Source organism: Tupaia chinensis, unplaced genomic scaffold (genome assembly GCF_000334495.1).
Source record: "Tupaia chinensis unplaced genomic scaffold, TupChi_1.0 Scaffold000146_1, whole genome shotgun sequence".
Lineage (NCBI taxonomy): Eukaryota > Metazoa > Chordata > Mammalia > Scandentia > Tupaiidae > Tupaia > Tupaia belangeri.
This window is the reverse complement of record NW_006159616.1, coordinates 17,736,912-17,755,253: the sequence shown is the minus strand read 5'-3', so window position 1 is coordinate 17,755,253 and position 18,342 is coordinate 17,736,912. Positions and strand designations below refer to the sequence as shown.

The following is an 18,342-nucleotide window of genomic DNA, read 5'->3' as shown; positions in this document are numbered from 1 at the left end:
AGAGACAGAGAGACAGAAAGTGAGAAATCACCCCCCAGGGGGGATGGTCATGCCGCAATCCCTTCTCCTCCACTCTCCTCTCGGGCGGGATCTTGGGCACGCACGCACACGCGCCCGACGTGAGTTTTAAGCCACCGGGTCTGGGACACGAACCGCGGTCGACTACGTGGGAGTCCAGTGACATAGCCATTACGCTAATTGCTGGTTCCCCCCCAGCATTCTTGTAAGAGCTCGGTGAGCTCCTGGGAACCGAGGGGGGCCCATCTTGGACACTAGCCACGAGGACAGAGAAATCAGCCTCCTCACAAATGCTCCCTTTAAATCTGGGAACAAAACCGCTGGAACATTTTAATGATGGGCTGCCACCTAACTGTCACTCCCGAGGACTCATCAAACCCAGCAGATCTGCAGCAGCAGACAGCGCAGCCCCCACCCAGCCTCGGAGCCTCTACTCAAGCCAGCATAGAGACATTTGAAAAACAGCGTGGCCCTCCACCCATGGCCGCTCCAGCCTCTCCAGGGCTGCGCTGTCCCTCCACAGCCCTGGGCTGGTCTCCATTTCCTATCCAGGGCCCTGAGGTTCCCAGTTCTCTGGGAAAGCAGCACCCCCTGGCAGGCTAGAGAAGAAAGCGGGCAATAGGAGACAAAGTCCTCCACCACTGAGGCTACACGTGGCGAGCAGCTGGGCCTCCTTCAGGGAGGTACACACACACACAGGAAGGTTGCACATGTGTGTGTGTGCGCACACATATGTGAAATAGCTGTATGCATGTACGTATGATGTCTGTATATAAATATACATATACGCATGTGGGCATATATCTGTAGGTGAAAAGAAGTTATGTTTTCTTAACTTGGGAAGGCCCTCTGTGAGAGGTGGGTAGGAGGCTGCTGGCAAGCTGGGAGGAAGCCTGGCGCGTTAGCTGCCAGAAGAGCATGAAAGCCTAGGGGAGCAAGAGAAGGACGCCGTGCTTCCCAGGGTCCTCAGCAGGCCTCTGCCGGGCCCTGCCAGTGAACACGGCAGACTGTATCCCGAAGCTCAGAAGGTTTACACTACTGGGCGCAGCGAGTGTGGGGGAAGAAAGAGCAAAGAACTGCGCAGCGCTGCAGCTGGGAGCCGTGCCACTGCGGCCATCTGCAGCTCCCTGAGCCTCGGTGGAAGTGTTTCAATGCACTCCTCTACGAGAGCCAAGCTGGTATTTATGTCTCATCAAACCGGCTACACAAAGGGAGGGAAGGAGCGACCAGGGGCTCCTCCAGGATGTGGGAGGGAGGGCGCTAATCACTGGGAGAGGGGAGCCCTGGACGAGAGGGCGACACTGAGAGCCGAGTGTGGCCCTGCGCCCACAGGAAGGGGATAGCAGCCAGGGAAATCTGAGGTCACCAGTCCCTCTGCACTGGCTGGAGACCCAACTGCTCAGCACGTCAGCCCTGGAGCAAAGGGCAGCAACAGCTACCGTGTTCAGCCCAGGAACTTCCTTCGGCATCACTGCCATAAGATGTGTCGCACGACGGGACCAGTCGTAGGGCCTGAGGAGAGATTTCTGAGTATGTGGCATCTGCAAATTAGAGCAGTTAAGTAATTGTGTTTGAGTACTTCCCTGTGACATGGTGAGCTGAACCCAAGGGCTAAGAGGGAAGGATGAGAGTGGGACAGACACCCCTGCTAATTTTTTTCCTTTAAAGAATTATTTTATTTAACTTTGCTTATGTATTTATTTATTTATTTATTTAAAATTGAACAGAGAGGGACACAGAGAGAGAGAGTGAAAAAAGCAAGACAAGCCGCCAGGTCCAGGACTCGAACCACATATGAGTCCGGCGCCTTTAACCACCATACCACCTGTTGACCCCCACCCCTGCCATTTCTAAGGAGAATGGCTGGGTTCTAACACTCCTTCCTTGGATCTTACACCCCACCCCGCCCTGGGCTTGAAATTGTACATAACTCCTATCCCAACCAAGAAGCAGGGAGGTGGAGAAGGGAGTAACGGAGAGGGGAGGTGGGGAAGAGGGCCCAGTGAGCTGGGCACAGGAATCCAGTCTCGGAGGCCACCCCCACAGTTTACACATGGCGGAGGGGAGGAGGGAGTCCCCCATGGGCCCCAGGTGAGCCAGGCTAATGGAAAGGCCAGCAGCTGTAGACTGAGAGCCGGGCCGGTCCAGGACCCTGCACCTGTCAGACCGCACGGGAGGACCCCAAGAGGGGCACAAGCGCCTGCTTCCTCTGCTGGGTGTGGGAGGACCAAGGCCTGAGCGCCTGGCTCTCCATTTCATTACTTCTACAAACCTGTTCTCGATATAGCTCAACCATGGAAACATCTCCCTGCAGGGCAGACTCTGCTGAGCCCCGGGTCTGCTCCCTCTGAGAAACGCCTTTCCTGGTAAGCACGAGTGCGGTCCTAGACACAGCAGCTCACGAGGAGCTGGTCATGCCTGTCCTTGCGTTTCTAACCAACGGGCGTAGGAGGAGGCAGGGAGGGCTCTCAGGGCATGAATGAAATCACTCCACTCCACACGCCTGCCCACCTGTGGTGAGAACCCAGGAGGGGACACAGAGAACTCATTTTAGGCAAAGATGTGTTTGTTCAGGGCAAAACAGAGGGAGAAACCCAGAGGAGGAGGTGGATTCCAGTGTGGGGCAGTAGGGGCAAAGACAAAACACCCATGGCACCAGGAGCCAAGGTGACACTCAGCCTGCAGGGGTCACGGGGGCAACCTGGTGGCCCTGGCTCTTAGCAGAAGGACATCACCATCATGGTCCCATCACTGCCTTTTCTCTGATCAGAAAGTCCTCTGGGGTGGAAGGATGTCGGGTCTGCAGGTGCTGGGCCAGCCTATGTGCATGCTCCCAGCATGAATTAGACATGCACCAAGATGTCCTGAGCAGAGCTGTCTCCTCCCCACTGGTGTTTCCTTAGAAGCAGGATGGGAGGCCCTGCTCAGCCCAGCGGGTCCCTGCCTGCAGGTGGGCCTCTTACCCCTGGGCTATGTTCCTCTCCTGGGGTGCCTGTTTAGCCTCCCACCATTGTTTGAGGTCACCAGGCCCCTGTTATCTACCCCAAGAGAGAAGTGAAGGGGTCGCCTTACCACAACTGGAGGTACCTCGAGAACCTTGTCCACGTTCTTCAGTGACAGAGGCACGTACCACAGAGTGGCCTTGTTGGTCAGCTTTTTGGTACCTTAAGAGAAGAAAGCCACGTGAAAATCCTGGAAAGGGAGTAGGGGCGTCCTAGCAGCCGAAATGCTGCCTCACCTACGCTGCACACACCCTCCGAGCTTTTTGGTACCTTAAGAGAAGAAAGCCACATGAAAATCCTGGAAAGGGAGTAGGGGGCGTCCTAGCAGCCGAAATGCTTCCTCACCTACGCTGCACACACCCTCCAGTGCTGCCTCCTCTGGCCCCAAGCCTCAAAGCCTTTTTAGTCCTCTGGCCCAGAGTTGCAGCCCTGTGAGTACGGACACAGAACAGACCAAGAGCTAGGGAGAGATGTTGTGGGGGGGTCCACCCCAACCTCCAGGGCTCAGATCTCAGCCCCTCCTAACCCTGACCACTTTGGGACAGTTCGCCCTTCCCAGAGGTTGCTGGGAAGACTTCAGACCACCTGGTTTGCGGCTGGGTGGTCCTGGGGCTGGTGGTTTCCTAACACAGGGTTCACCTGGAGAACACTAACTCCATGCAATCTCATATTCATGGTGTTTTGAAAGAATAAGAGTGGCAGGTGGCATGGTGGTTGGGGCGCTGGACTCCCATGTGGCCGATCACAGTTCAAGTCCTAGACCTGGCGGCTTGCTTTCTCACTTTCCTTCTCTCTCACTCTCTGTCTCTCTATGCTCAAATGAAAAAATAATAATAATAAATAAAATTAAATAAATAACTCTTAAAAAGAAAAGAAAGAAAGGGAGTTTGGTTATTAAAACTATCAGTAGGCTCCAATGTGCTCCTCCCAAGTCAGAGGGAAGAACCAACTAGCTGTAGGTGAACCCCCTTCACACTCTGCCAGCCAGGGTTGGGGAGTGCTGGCTCCACAGGCTGGCTCAAGTGTCCACCAAGAGATCTCGGCTGACACTGACTGTCATATTCAAACACCTTGCTGAGGAACTCGATGTCCTAACGGTCACACGGCAACGTCTCCTGAAGGTCCCTTCCACCTGTCTAAACACTGACAAGATCTCCTGCCAGACAGGGAAACCCAGAAAGACACTCGGTGCATTCAGACATGCAGAGGCTGACTCAGGCACAGCCACCCCTAGCAGGACAGGGACAGCCAGGGCTCCAGAGTCCAAAGCACAGAGCCATGTAGTCAGCTCATCAGAGACCTGACTTCACCACCCCAGGAGAGCTTGCTTGGCCTTCTCTCCTTCATACCAGACACCTTGGTTTGCTACTGGCCAACTCAAAGCTCCAGTCCAGAAGCTTTTAAGTACCAAGAGATGGGCTGTGGGCTGCTGACTGGAGCACTGAGGCCTGTCTGGGCTAAGAACCACTGGCTTGGGGTCTATTGGTGCTAAAAGAGCCCAGAGAGGCCCACTGTGGAGGCACAAGCAGAAAGACACCACTGAGCAAGGCTGGGCCCACATGGGAGGCCCGAGTTTGGCTCTCAGATCAACAGGCAGGTGCAGTCGTGCGAGCCTACAGTCCCTGTTAGCTGGGAGGCTGGGGCAGAGGGTCACGATAGCAAGAGCCTGTCAGACATAGTTCTCTCTCCCTCGCCTTTATGCATGAGTACTCTGGCTCTCTCATTAAAAAAAATTAAAAAAAAAAAAAGCAACAACAACAAAAGGGGACTTATGCCATGGTGGTTGAGGTGAAAACTGCATGGTTTGAGTCCCACACCAGGTGACTTGCACAACACATGACTTGAAAAACACATGGGGGCGTGGCAGGTGGCATAACGGTTAAGGCGCTGGACTCCCACATGGCCAACTTCAGTTTGAGTCCTGGACCCAGCAGCTTGAAAATCACACCAGGTGTGTGTTTGCATGTGCCCAAGATCCCAAGAGGAGAATGGAGAAGGAATTGTGGCATGGCCATCCCCCCTGGGGGATGATATCTCACTTTCCCTCTCTCTGTCTCTGGTGAGTGCACATACCCTACAGCAAAAACCTTAAAAATAAATAGATAAATAAAAGTAGCTTCCTCGGGCCAGCCTGTGGTCTAGTGGCTAAGGCAGCTGGATCCCACATGGCCAACAGCACAGTTTGGCAGCTTGAAAAACACACCAAGGGGGACCAGCAGATGGCGTAAAAGTTACACTGCTGGATTCCTTGAAAAACACACCAAGGGGGACCAGCAGATGGTATAAAAGTTACACTGTTGGATTCCTATGTAGTCGACCGTGGTTTGAGTCCCAGACCTGTCGGCTTCAAACTCACACCATTCACAAGCGCATGTACACCCGAAGTCCTGAGAGGAGAATGGAGGAGAAGGAATTGTGGCATGGCCATCCTCCCTGAAGGGTTATTTCTCTGTTTTTACCCATCTGTCTCTGTCTCTCTGGAGAATGCACGTGCCCCATAGCAAAAAAGAAAACACACCTGGAATGTGTGCATGCATGCCCAGGAGGGACTGTCGCGTGGCCATCCCCACTGGGCGTGGCCGAAGTCCTGAGAGGAGAATGGAGGAGAAGGAATTGTGGCATGGCCATCCTCCCTGAAGGGTTATTTCTCTGTTTTTACCCATCTGTCTCTGTCTCTCTGGAGAATGCACGTGCCCCATAGCAAAAAAGAAAACACACCTGGAATGTGTGCATGCATGCCCAGGAGGGACTGTCGCGTGGCCATCCCCACTGGGGGTGGGATTTCTTACTTTTCCTCTCTTCCTCTCTCTCTGGCAAACGCATGTGCCCTATAGCAAAAACCTAAAAAAATTTAAAAATCAAAAACATCCCACACCAGGCACATGTGCATGTGTGCCCAAAATACAAAAAGGAGGGAGGAACTGAGGAGAAGAGATTGTGATATGACCACGCCCCATGAAGGGTCCTTTCTCGCCCCCTACCCAATGAGCCTGCACACACTCTAGCAGTAGCTTCTTCAACATGGAAAGACTCCCCAGGTAGAGCAGAACAGAGAAAATCTGAGGAATAAGAGGGAGCAGCCCAGAGTCCTTCCTCAGCCCCAGGAGGAACGGGCCTGCCCCGGTTACCTCTCACCCGCCTTCCAAGGTGAACCCGGGGCAACTGTGCCCACTTCCTCCTTGAACACAGCCTCAAGCTCCAGGCCAAGCCCTGGAGAGGGTCAATTAAAAAGAGGCCCATGGGGTACCCCTTCATCAAGCCCCACATGTCCACCTTTCCACCCCGATACAACCAACCATACCACCAGAACATCGGCTCCCTGGGCCTGGGATCCACAGGCAAATAATACGGGAAAATACTTTCACCGCACTTTAACTGGGAGTGAATCTGACAACCTGCTTTTGGGAATAAAGATTTCCTGTTGGACTCAGTCAGAGCCAGCCTGACAAGCTGGTTTCCATGGCAACCTGAGCGGCCCTCCAGACCTAAATGAACACCATGGAGCAAATGAGGCAAACATGCTAATTGTACTTTCTCCGTCATTTAATAAAACCATCAAAAGACAACTGCAGCATTAAAAACATCTATTTTAAAAATCATAAGAGCTCCCAGCTATTTTCTGGAGCAATTCGCAGCAATCACGTCCCAGTTAGCTTAATATTTTGACAGTTGCCGAGATGAATGAGCCGTCTCGAAGGCAGAAATTTGCGGTTGTCTGCCTGGGAGTGCGTGTATGCAACTGCCTCGTGACAGGCCACATGGCCCAGATCAAAGGGGACACACAGAAAAGGGGACCCAGTTCCTGGGGTAGAGAAAGAACACAGAGAAGTCATGCACATGGCTTCATCGTTCAGCTTTGCCCAAGCTACAGACCCTGCGTGTGTGCTTTGCCACCTGGCCCCACCTCCTCTGATCCGTGGTCTCCCTGTCTGTTAGAGACCACTGCATGCTAAGAGCCCCGCCCCCCGGTACCAGGTGCTACTCTCAGGGGTACACTACGTGAACCAGAAAACACACTAAGCCGAAGGCTCGCTTTCCAGTGGACACACGGCAGAAAGAGACACCAAGAGAGCAAAGCCTCAAGAGAACAGGAGGGATCCACACGGATCCAAACACGGAGAGAGACTGAGAAAGGCCAACAGAGGGACTGATGCCCTGGGCCCCGCCTGACGGTGCACTCAGGAGAATAAAGAACTTGCGGTGTTAGCAGCTGCGTGTCTGACCGAGGTCCGGACCCCGGGGCTGGCTTGAAAACACACCAAGCACATGTGTGTGTGCCCAAGATTCTGAGGAGCAAGAAGAAAGAGATCACAGCATGATGATACCCTGTTGAGGGTGACTGTCCCCCATCTCTCTTTCATGCACATTTGCTAACATGAGTAAAATAAACTAAAAAAAAAGCTCTTCTGCCCTCAGCCCCACAATTCAGTAGTTAAATGTGATGTGTTGGGTGCTAGATCCCATGTGGATGAGGACAGTTCAAATCTGGGCCCTGCAGAAGTGGCATGGTGGTTGAGGTGCTAGACTCTTACATGGCTGTCTGTGGTTCAAATCCCAGACCTGACAGCTTGCTTTCTTGCTTTCCCTTTCTCTCTCTCTGGTCAAATAAAAAATAGTAGTAATAACAAATGGAATTAAATAAGTAAATAATCCTTTCTTTAAAAGAATTGTTTTATTTAGTTTTACTTATTTATTTTAATTTGACTGGAGAAGGACAGAGTTATAGAGAGAGAGAGAGAGAAAGTGAAAAAGCAAGTCGCTGGGTCTGGGACTCGAACCATGGTCAGCCATGTGGGAGTCCAGTGCCCTTAACTACCACACCACCTGCCAACCCCAGTAAATAATTCTTAAAAAAAAAAAAAAACTGAGTGTCCCAGGTTTATTTGTACACATGCTCAAAATCCTCAGGCCAGCAGATAGTACGATGGTTAAGGTGCTAGACGCCCATATGGCTTTCCATGGTTCAAGTCCTGGACTCAGAGGCTTGAAAAATCACACCAAGCATGTGTTTGCATACCCAAAATCCAGAGAGGAAGCTGGAGAAAAAGGGAGTGTGGCATGGCCGTTTCCCCTAGGGAGTAACTTTTCACTTTTCCTCTCTCTGCCTCTCTCTGGTGAGCGCACATGCCCTATGGCAAAAACCTAAAAAAACAAACAAAATCCCGATGGGAAGGAAAAATGGAAGGGATTAGTGTGATCATGCCCTCGGGTAGAGTGTGTCCTGGGGGTGCACACTCTCTCTCCCTCTCTCCCTTCCTCTCTTGCAAGTGGATGCTCTGGCAAATTAAAAGGAAGAAAACAGGTGAATAGGCACGGAACTGCAAGAGACAGAGAGGGATGCACAGAGATGAGGGGGCGTCCAGCCCTACAGCAGTGGCTCTAGGGCACGATGACCAGACCTAGAGAAAAGCCATAGCCCTCCAGCGGCCAGTACCACTGGGCCCAGACATGAGTACTGCTGCACCTCATGACACTGGGAAGAAGCTGAGGTCAGGAGGGAGGGAGAACCCAGGGCCAGTACCTGGTCCCTCAGGAGGAGCCGCCAGAGGCTGGCCGCTGCACACCTTCTCTGAGCCTCTCATCTGCACGGTGGGGTAGCAACGCCTGCCCTGATGTGGGCAATGTGCCAGCACCATCTCTGTTCCTCAGGGCTACCCTCTCCTCCTTACTGGGCAGTTCAGGCAAGGAGCGGGTAGCCTTGAGAGTAGAGACATGCCGAGCCTCTGCCGCAGTGGTGCCCGTGCTCCAGAAGGCGAGGGGCATCCCTATGGGGAGGGCAGAGGGCTGTCCTCCTGCCCTCTCACCAGCACCGGCTGTTGGCAACAGCCTCCTGCCTCTCTGTCCACTCTTACCCGCTGTGCCAGGGAGTCTTAAATTATGAGTCAGATCGTCTCATTCTAGTCAACCCCCCCTCAGCTCCCCAACTCAGCCTGCAAGTCCAGCTCTGACGACCTCTGTGACAATTACAGCAGTAGCTGGTTTCATGTCTTCTAGCTCTGTGCTCCCTGCTATCAACAGAAGCTAAGAAGCAGCTCAGGATCTTGCCCCAAGTCCCTCAACTTCCGATACCTCCACTATTGACACCTGGGCCAGTGTCCTCTTTGGTGGGGACAGAGTCCTAGCCATTTTGAAACTCTGAAGATGCCTTTGGCTCCCGGCCTCTCCCCATTCCATCAGGTGGATGTTCTGTTCCTCCAGGGTTCCTCCTTATTTATTTATTTATTTAGAAGAGGTTTTTGCTATAGGGCGCATGCACTCACCCGAGAGACAGAAAGCAAGAAATCACCCCCCACGGGGGATGGCCACACCGCAATCCCTTCTCCTCTATTCTCCTCTTGGGATCTTAGGCATGCACGCACACACACCTGGTGTGAGTTTAAGCCACCGGGTCTGGGACTTGAACCACGGTAGACTACATGAGAGTTCAGCGACATAGCCATTACGCTAACTGCTGGTCCCTCCAGGGTTCCTCCTGGGCCGTGGCTTTTGATGTACAGAAAGGGGGTGTCCACAGTGGGAAAGCAGACCCTCCCCATCCTGCACGGAGCCTTTCCCCAGTCGTGGGACACTGTCCCGGCTGTGGGAAGAGTGCCCAGGCACCCCTTCCTGTGCCACAGCCTGAGACCAGCTTCCACGGATCCCTATGATGCCAGACAGACCTGCCGTGTGCGGGCTCAGGCCACACCACATAGACAGGCACACGACCACCCTTCACCCCAGGCCCTTGCTCGGCCGACTCGTGTACTGTGGCTGGGTGGCTGGGATGATGTGACCAGCTCTAATCCCAGCCCTGCTGAGGTCACTGGGATGTTCTGGATGAGTAACTGCTCCTTAGACAGCTCTGGGTCAGCAATCTGCAGGACAGCCACAACCAAGGACCAGGGGTGGGAGAGCAAAGGAGGAAACAAACCTGGGAAAGTGCAGTGAGATGGACAGAGGGTAGGGAAGAGGCCTGCTTCCCCACCATGGCCCCGTTATAAAAAGAAGCATGCGAGCATGTGAGAAATGGAGCCACGCTCTCCTGAGGCACCCGCCAAGTGGGAAGAGGAAAAGGTTTCCATGGTTACCCCAGCCAAGGAGGAGAATATTCAGATGCAGCTAGAGGCAAAGGTTCACTCAGCTAGCTTTTAGTTAAGCCTGGTTTTCCAGGACCCAGGGGCAGCTCAGCCTGGCTTCTGGGAGCAGGCCCCCCTGGGGACGGCAATGTCTATACACGGCCAGGCCTTGAATCCAGCTCGAGGCATGTGATCTTGGACTCCCCTGTGCCCTGTTTCCCCATAACAGAAGTACATGCTCATCGGGCAGTAGGAGAAATATGTTAGTCCCACACAGGAGGTGGACGAGCCTCTTGCACAGTCTGAAGTGACCACCACCCTCATTATTGGTGTCACGTCACTGTCCTCCCCGGCCAAGCTGGCTTGGTGAGGAGTGCCCAGAAATTACCTGTGAGGATGTTTTCAGACATCACGTTGACCTGGACTTCCACAGAGTGCTTGGAAGTGTAGGTGATCTCTGCGCTGACGTGAGCCACCTCGCCGATGCACATGGGCGACAGGAAGTCAGTACGCTCAACCCGGGCCAGGGCGGCCACGCAGCGCTCCTGCAAAGACCAGAGACGGCCAGTCAGCCCAGCCCAGCAAGCTGCCCAGCCTGGAGATGCCCCGATAAACTGCCTTTGTTTGTGGCCCCCACCATCAAAGTCATGTCGCTTACTGATACCAGATATTTCCAAATGCACTGACACCAGAAAGTAGAAAAATCCCTGAAAGAACATTCCATAACAACTGTGGAAGGAGATTCTCTGAGCAGTGGGGTCCCAGTGGCTTCTTTTCTCTATTAGGTCATCAAAAAAGTCATGACATTTCTTTAAATGCTTTTTCTATGCAAAAATGCGTCATGACTTTTCCAGCAACCCAGTAGTTTCTCTATAACAAACACATACTACTTGCATAATAAAGAGTAAAAAAAATACATACGTACTCATGGAAAATTTGATATATACAGAAAGGTAGAAAGAAAAGAGAATTTCACTCCTCCCATTCAAAGATAACCACAGGGCTATTCTGGGATCTTTCTTTCCAGGCTTTTTTCCTAAGAATAGGGTGTTGCTGGTTCATTTGTTCGTTTGCCTGGCTTCTTGTTTCACAGCTTTAGTCTTGCATAGTTGAGAAAAAACTAAATATACACCTTCGCATTCTGAATGTTCTCACTCAAAAATATGGGGAAAATAACCTCGCCATGTGATGACACACTGTTTGCAATCGTTGTTCTTCCTTTTTATCTGAACTGCACTTATCCTTAAACAGGCGACCCAGGCTCATAGCCCCAACTCCGACAGGAATGAAGGGGCGCGTGGCAACAAGTCTGCGTCTGCTCACCTCTTCTTGGCACCAAGACACCTGGGTAGCCGAAGTTGTCAGACACAGCATCTACACCCACGTGGCAGGCTCCTGGTGGCACAGCCTGTGACATGCCATAGGCTGTCACACATTCTGCTCTTGTCTCAGTCCACTTTGCCTATCACCCCCTAGGCAGGTGTCTTAGTCCCTTAAGGCTGAAGATAATAAGATACCACAGCCTGGGTGGCTTGTGAACAACAGACGATTCTCTCTCACAGGTCTGGAGGCTGAAAGTCCAGGATCAACGCACTGGCAGATCCATATCTGGCCAAGGCCCAATCCTCAGAGATGGCATCTTTTATACGGCCTTCCCCATGGTGGAAGGGGAAGCAGTCTGTCTCGGGCTCCTTACATAAGAGCACAAAATCTACTCATGAGGGCTCCATCCTGGGGACCTAATCAACCCCAAAGGCCCCACCTCCTAATACCATCACCTTAGGAGTTAGATTTCAACAGAGGGATTTGGGGAGGACACAGCATTAGCACAACAGCAGTACACGAAGGACTTTCTTATCCTTTAACGTGATTTCTTTTTCATGATACTCCGTTGCCAATTTTTTAAACTGTCAAAGGGCACATGCACTTGCCAGAGAAACAGAGAGAGACAGAGAACACCCCTTGGTAGGGCACGGTCACAGGCAATCTTTTTACTTAATTTCTCCATCCTGTCAGGATGTGGGATATGCAGGACCCAAGATATGTTTCAAGTCAGAGGAGCTGGCACTGGAAGCACAGACGGCCACGTAGGATCCAGCTCCCAACGCACAGCACCTAACAACTACAGGGTTGGCCCCATTTCAAATTACTTTGCGTGGCCAAACGGAACAGAACATTCTTCTTTTGTTAGGGATCTGCACAAATTACATTTTAAAAAATCATAGACAATGTTGTGATACACCTGATTTAACCTACAGAGTTTTCAATATTTGAATATAATTCTCTGGGTTTGTGGATCAAATATCTTGTTGCATGTTCTCAACGTATTTTTCTTTCTTTTTTTAAAAAAATGATTTAATTATTATTATTTTTTATTTTTAATTTGACCAGAGAGAGACAGACAGAGAGAGAGATAAAGTGAGAATAAAAGCTGTCACATCCAGGATTTGAACTGTGGTTGGCCATGTGGGAGTCCAGGACTTCAACCACCACACCACCTGCCAGTCCCCCACAACACAGCGGTTTCAAGGGAAAAGTAGTGACTGACAGCCTCCAACACCTCACGGCACTTTGCTGGCATGAAGATCAACCCAGCCTTCATCTCTGCTAACCGAATGACACAAAGATGGACCATGTCTCAGCCGTGGGCCAGGTGGGTCTGCATGCTCCGGACAGACTCAGCACTTTCATGACTCTGCTGGAAGCAATGGGCTTTTTTAGGACACCCGAGGCATTCACCGGCCACCCTTTAGCTCAGGAGGACACAGGTGAGGGAGGGAGACGAGGGGTTCGCTTTCGAGCCTGCCCACCAGGCCCTGACAGCTCCAGCTCCTCTCCCCGTTCACCATCAGGAGAGCCACCTGAGTGGGCAACAGTCAGTGTGAGCAATGGTCTGTGCCCTTTGTACCAGTCACCGGATGCCCACAGCTCTCCCACCTGCACCATAACTCACCTGGGACCTGGCCAACATGCAAATCCCGAGCCCACTCCCACCCAAAACCTGTTCGTTGGACCTGCGGCCAGAGAAACTCGGTCTTCACCCTCTGCCCTGTGATTCTCATGCACATAGCCTTGGCAATTCTGTGACAGTGTGTGTTGCTATAAATATTCCAGAGACAGGTCTCAGCAAAGACACTAGGGAGGAGCAGGAAACTGGGATGACAGGAGGAAGTTCTGAAGCTGAGCTGGCATGGGCAGCCTGTGGCTTCGCTGCGCTGATTTGCATGGTTTGTCCAGCCTCCCGCCCCCAAGCCTCAAGCTGAGGCAGTGTGCAGGAATTCTGACTTCCGCACCAACTCAAGTCAATCTATGTGGCTACAGCACCACCCACTGGCAGTAAACTGGAATAGCAGGGGCTGCAGGGAGCCAGGCAAGAACAAGAGGACCAACCTCTGGGTGGGGCAATGCTACCTCTCAGGCCCATCCATACAGTTTCTAAGACCAAAAAGCAGAATTAAGTCAGGTGCTTTTCTCTGGAGAGGGGTTAAATCAGACTACAGTACAGATGAGCCCACAGAGATACACACGCACAAGCGCATTTGTGGGGGCAGCGATGCACCTTACTGCTCTGCAGCTTGTTTCTGAGGCCCACAGACTGAGACAGCCTCCACACATCCGAACTCCAGGTGGACCCCAGGCTTCTGAAATAAAGTCACTTACAGAGTTGGTGGGGCTGGTCACCACCCTCGGTGCCAGGCATCCAGCAGGGAGTAAGTCACCTGTCTGCAGGGCCCTGGATTCAGGTAGAGGGGATGGAAGGTGAGTGAAGGGGCAACTCCAGGTGAGGGGATACTAGAGCTGAGACCTGCAGGACCCATGTTAGGCAGGGAAGGAGGGGGTGCAGGGGCATGACAGAAAAGGGAAGAGAGGGCAGACCTGAGGAGTGGGCTGTGTGCCAGGTGGCAGGGATATGAGGGAAAAGGTCGACAGGACCCTGGGGGTGAGGGAGAGGGACAGGCCAAGGCCCTCCTGGAAGGGGTCAGAGGATATACAAAAGTAGACTTGCCCACTCTTTAGAGTCCTGTCAGCTTTTAGCAAGGGGCATGGTGTTCCCTTCTGGAATCAGAACGCTGACAGTGAATGGAGGCAAGAGGAAAATCCCGAGGTCCTCCCCACACTGTCCCAAGGGGTGCCCTAACACAGAACCGCCAGGAGCCTTATACATGACGCTGACTCTAGGCCTGGCACGGACATTCTAGAGGCAGCCTTACGCCAGCTCTGCCCAGGCTGGAAGGCCACTTATCCTTAAGCTTGGTTCTCTCAGCTTAAACACGAGCGTGGAAAGGTAAAGTCTACCAGGCAGTTCCATGGGATTCTTACCACAGCTCATTCCATTGTCAGGAGAACCCGTGAGAGCCAGGGCAGGCAGAGAGGCCTGAGAGGCAGCTAGGCTGCGGGTGAGTCTGACAGCGTGCAGACGGGACCCAGGGCAGCTCTAACCTGACTGTGAGCAGCTGCTTCATAGCCCCGAGGACGCTGGGCCTGGACTCCCTGAGACCAGAGTGACCCAGCACTGTATGTCAACATGAAGATGTGCTGATGTCTTGGTGGTAGGTGTCCCTGTCTCTCAGCACTTCAGGTGCACCCTGAACTCCCAGCTTCTGGAGTGGCCTCATAAAGCACCCTCTGCCTTGCTCCCAAAGCTGATTAGCACCGCTCTGCCCATTGGGCACAGGTGCCCTGGAAAACCAGAGACAGGGCTCCTGAGTGGCCATGGGACTTTTAATTGATTTATTTATTTTGAGAGATTTTTGCTATAGGGCATGTGCACTTGCCAGAAAGACAGAGACAGAAAGCGAGAACACCCCTCCACCACCCCCTGCAGGGGATGGCCATGCCACAATCCCTTCTCCTCAATTCTCCTCCCAGGATCTTGGGGACGCACACACACGTGCCCGGAGTGAGTTTAAGCCAGGACTCGAACCATGGTCAATTACATGGGAGCGACATAGCCATTACGCCAACTGCTGGTCCCAGCCATGGGACTTTAAGTCAGGACAACAGCTTCAGGAACAGATCCCAAAGAACGGGTCTGGGCCCTGGGTTCGAAATCCCAGCTCTGCCTCTCTGTGTGCCTCAGTCTCCCCATAAATGCAGACAGAAGGAACTGCAGGTTGCTACAAAGGTTCAAGGAACAGTGCACACAGAGAACTCGGTGCATGCCCAAGGGCAGCGTTAGCGGTCGCTGTCTTAGGCGTGCAGGGATTGGATGAGCTGACAAATATGAAGCATGCAGAAACACATCTGGCATCCAAAAGGGACCAGAAAGGGCTAGCTCCTGTCACTACCACTACCACCCGATAGTAATAAGGTACTCCTGTGCCAACTCAAGGCCACCTTGCAGCTGATGGACGCTCAGGGAAAGCAGCTTTGTGTGACTTTTGAAAAGCTACCCAACTTTTCCAGGCCTGTTTCTTCAGCTGTAAAAGGAAGAACAGTGCCTCTCTCAGCAGGTGGTTGGAAAAACCACAAAAGTTAAAGATGGACAAGCATGGAATGCATAATTGGCGTGCATAATTCTGACTGTTCCAGAATTCAGCAGACATCTACCGGGAGTCCCATGATGTACGTTCTAGGTCTCAGTTCAAACAAGGAGTGTCCAGGAAGAGTCAAACAGCCGAAGTTCCAGCCCTCGTGGGGCTTACACTCCAGTGGGGGAGCAGACCAGAGCTAAATCAGTAAGCGTAGGTGTGACACATCAGGAGCCCTGTGTGCTGTGAAGGACCAGGGGCAATGAGGGAACTGGGTCACTGGGGGAGGGCCTCACTGGATGCAGCACTTATGCAAAGACTGGAAGCAGCTGAGGGAGGATCCTGTGGGTATAGGGGGAAGAGCTGCCAGGCAGAGGTTAGGAGAGAGCCATTACAAAGGCCCTGAGGCAGGGATGCACCTGGCAATTCAAGAAGTCACAGAAAAGAAGTGTGGCCAGAGACAGCTGACAGTCAAACTAAGAGATGAGGTCCTGGAGCTGGAGGGAGGTGGGTGGGCCTTGTCTGGACTCAACTCTGACTCTGAGTGATGAGAGACCCTGGAGGGCTCTGAGCAGGGGGTGTGCTCTGACTCCAGATGCTGGGGAACAGAGGTGGGCAGGGACCAGCAGGGTGACCGATCAGGAGGGTGTGCTGGCGATCCAGGCCAGAAGTGATTATGCTGGGCCAGAGAGTGGTAGCAGAGCTGGTGCACAGTGCTCAGACCCGAACATATCTGGAAGGTGCCCCCAAGAGACTCTGCTGTGGGATGTCACGGTGTGAGAGGAAGAAAGGTTGGTGAGGCTCATGGTGTTGAGCCTGAGTGGGAGTTGCAAAGGGGGGAAAGACTGCAGGAGAAGCAAACCCAGGGGTAAGGTCAGGAGCGTCACCTGGGGAATATCAAGGTTGAAGCCAATCACCATCCAGGTAGGGCCACAGAACCAGGTGACTCCCAGAAAGTGTGGACATGGGGGGGGGGTGTCCCTCTCCTCTAGGGCCATAGTGAAGCCCCTCAGAGGTCAGCATCCAGTCACCTGAGACTGGAGGGTGTCACCCCATCCACTGGGGCTGCCTGGAACTCACAGACCGCTCAGTCCCCATGCCTGTAACTAGTAGATCACTAACCTACCACCACAGGCCCAGAGGATTCTCCAAGCAAGCTGTCAGAACTATCCTTCCTACACCCCCAAGTTCAGAGAAGGTGTGAGGGGGAGCAAAGGCTCAAAGTTCAGGGCCTGGATTCCAGCCCAGACCTACCATCCTCACATAGCCTTGAGCAAGCAGTCAATCAAGTAGTCAATCTCCGTGTGCTCCAGCTTCCTCATCTGTGCCTGGGGACATAACAATAAAATCTAACAATAAAAGCTACCTCATCGCAGTGTCATAAGATTACATGAGATGAGTCACTTCAAAGACTTGTAAAACAGTAGCTTTGCATAACCAGGCCTGATTGGGCCCAAACTTTCAGAAACCCTCAAGGCCCACTGGTCAAGGGGAAAGAAGGCTCATGGAAAGGCAGCCATTACTTATTTTATTTTATTTTATTATTTTTAATTATTTATTTAACTTTACTTATTCATTCATTCATTTTAATTTTGACCACACACACACACACACACACACACAGAGAGAGAGAGAGAGAGAGAGAGAGAGAGAGAGAAGGTGAGAAAGCAAACCACCAGGTCCAGGATTTGAACCGTGGTCAGCCATGTGGGAGCATCCAGCACCTTAACCACCACACCACCCACTGGTCCCATGGCAGCCATTACTTCTACAGTTAATAGCACTGTCACCAGCAGGGCCTCCCGAGCCCTCCTCCTCCCTCACCCCTCAGTCCTGGGGACTCTTCCTTACCAATGTCTATCTCTTGGAGGGTGTACCAGGGACTGAGCCCCCACCCCACTTTTAGCCTCTCCAGCTCCAGCTTTCCATCCTCCCTGACTCAGGCCTGTCCTCTCCACAGCCACCAGGGGGCGCTCTCTAATGAAGCACCAGAGCTTCCAGGGCAGCTCCTCCATCAACTTCTAGCACAGGCGGTCCCAGCCAACCCACTCCCCCTTCACCACCATGCCAGGTCCCCCACATCCACCCATTCACATGCACTCCTTGTTTGGCTCATTCTATACAAACATGTGTACTCATGTATGCACATATACAAACATACACACACAGCCTTCTAATTTTCTTTTTTCTTTTTTTTTTAGAGAGATTTTTGCTATAAGGGAGTGTGTGCTCACCAGAAAGACGGAAACAGAGACAGAAAGTGAGAAATCACTCCCCCCAGCCCCAGGGGGGAATGGCCATGCCACAATCCCTTCTCCCAGGATCTTGGGCATGTACATACACGTGCCCAGCTGAGTTTAAGCCACCAGGTCCGGAACTTGAACCGTGGTCGACTACATGGGAATCCAGCTGCTGGTCCCACCTTCTAGTTTTCTATCTATGAACCAGAAAGGGGGCCCTCATCAGACACTGACTGCCAGCATCTTGATCTTGGACTCCCCAGCCTCCAGAACTGTGAGGGACATCTCTGCTGCTCTAAACCAGACAGCCTGTGGTGTTCTGTTACATCAGCACGCATGGACTAAGACAGCACCTGGCTTCCTCCATCTTGCCAGCGGTTCCCTCCTTGCTGCCCTCAATTCCAACCTCAGCCTCCTGGAGGAGCAGACTCATGCCTGCACCTGTGTCACCCCTCAGTAGGGTCTTCTATCACACACACTCCCTTTCTCTCTCTTTCTCTGCCCAAAGGAGAAAGAAAACAGGAGGGCTGACCGAGGCCCATGGCACATGGAGGCT

The 18,342-nt window shown here is 52.6% G+C and overlaps 1 protein-coding gene across 1 annotated transcript in view; it reads right to left on the bottom strand.

The window, feature by feature from the left end:
* Positions 1-18,342, bottom strand: part of ACOT7 (acyl-CoA thioesterase 7) — a 139,117-nt gene that overhangs the window by 81,893 nt on the left and 38,882 nt on the right. The window contains exons 3-4 of the mRNA XM_014586603.2: positions 10,464-10,620; positions 3,091-3,182 (exon numbers count right to left, since the gene is read on the bottom strand). Coding sequence (XP_014442089.2) covers positions 3,091-3,182; positions 10,464-10,620 — 249 coding nt within the window. The remainder of the gene's footprint in view (positions 1-3,090; positions 3,183-10,463; positions 10,621-18,342) is intronic.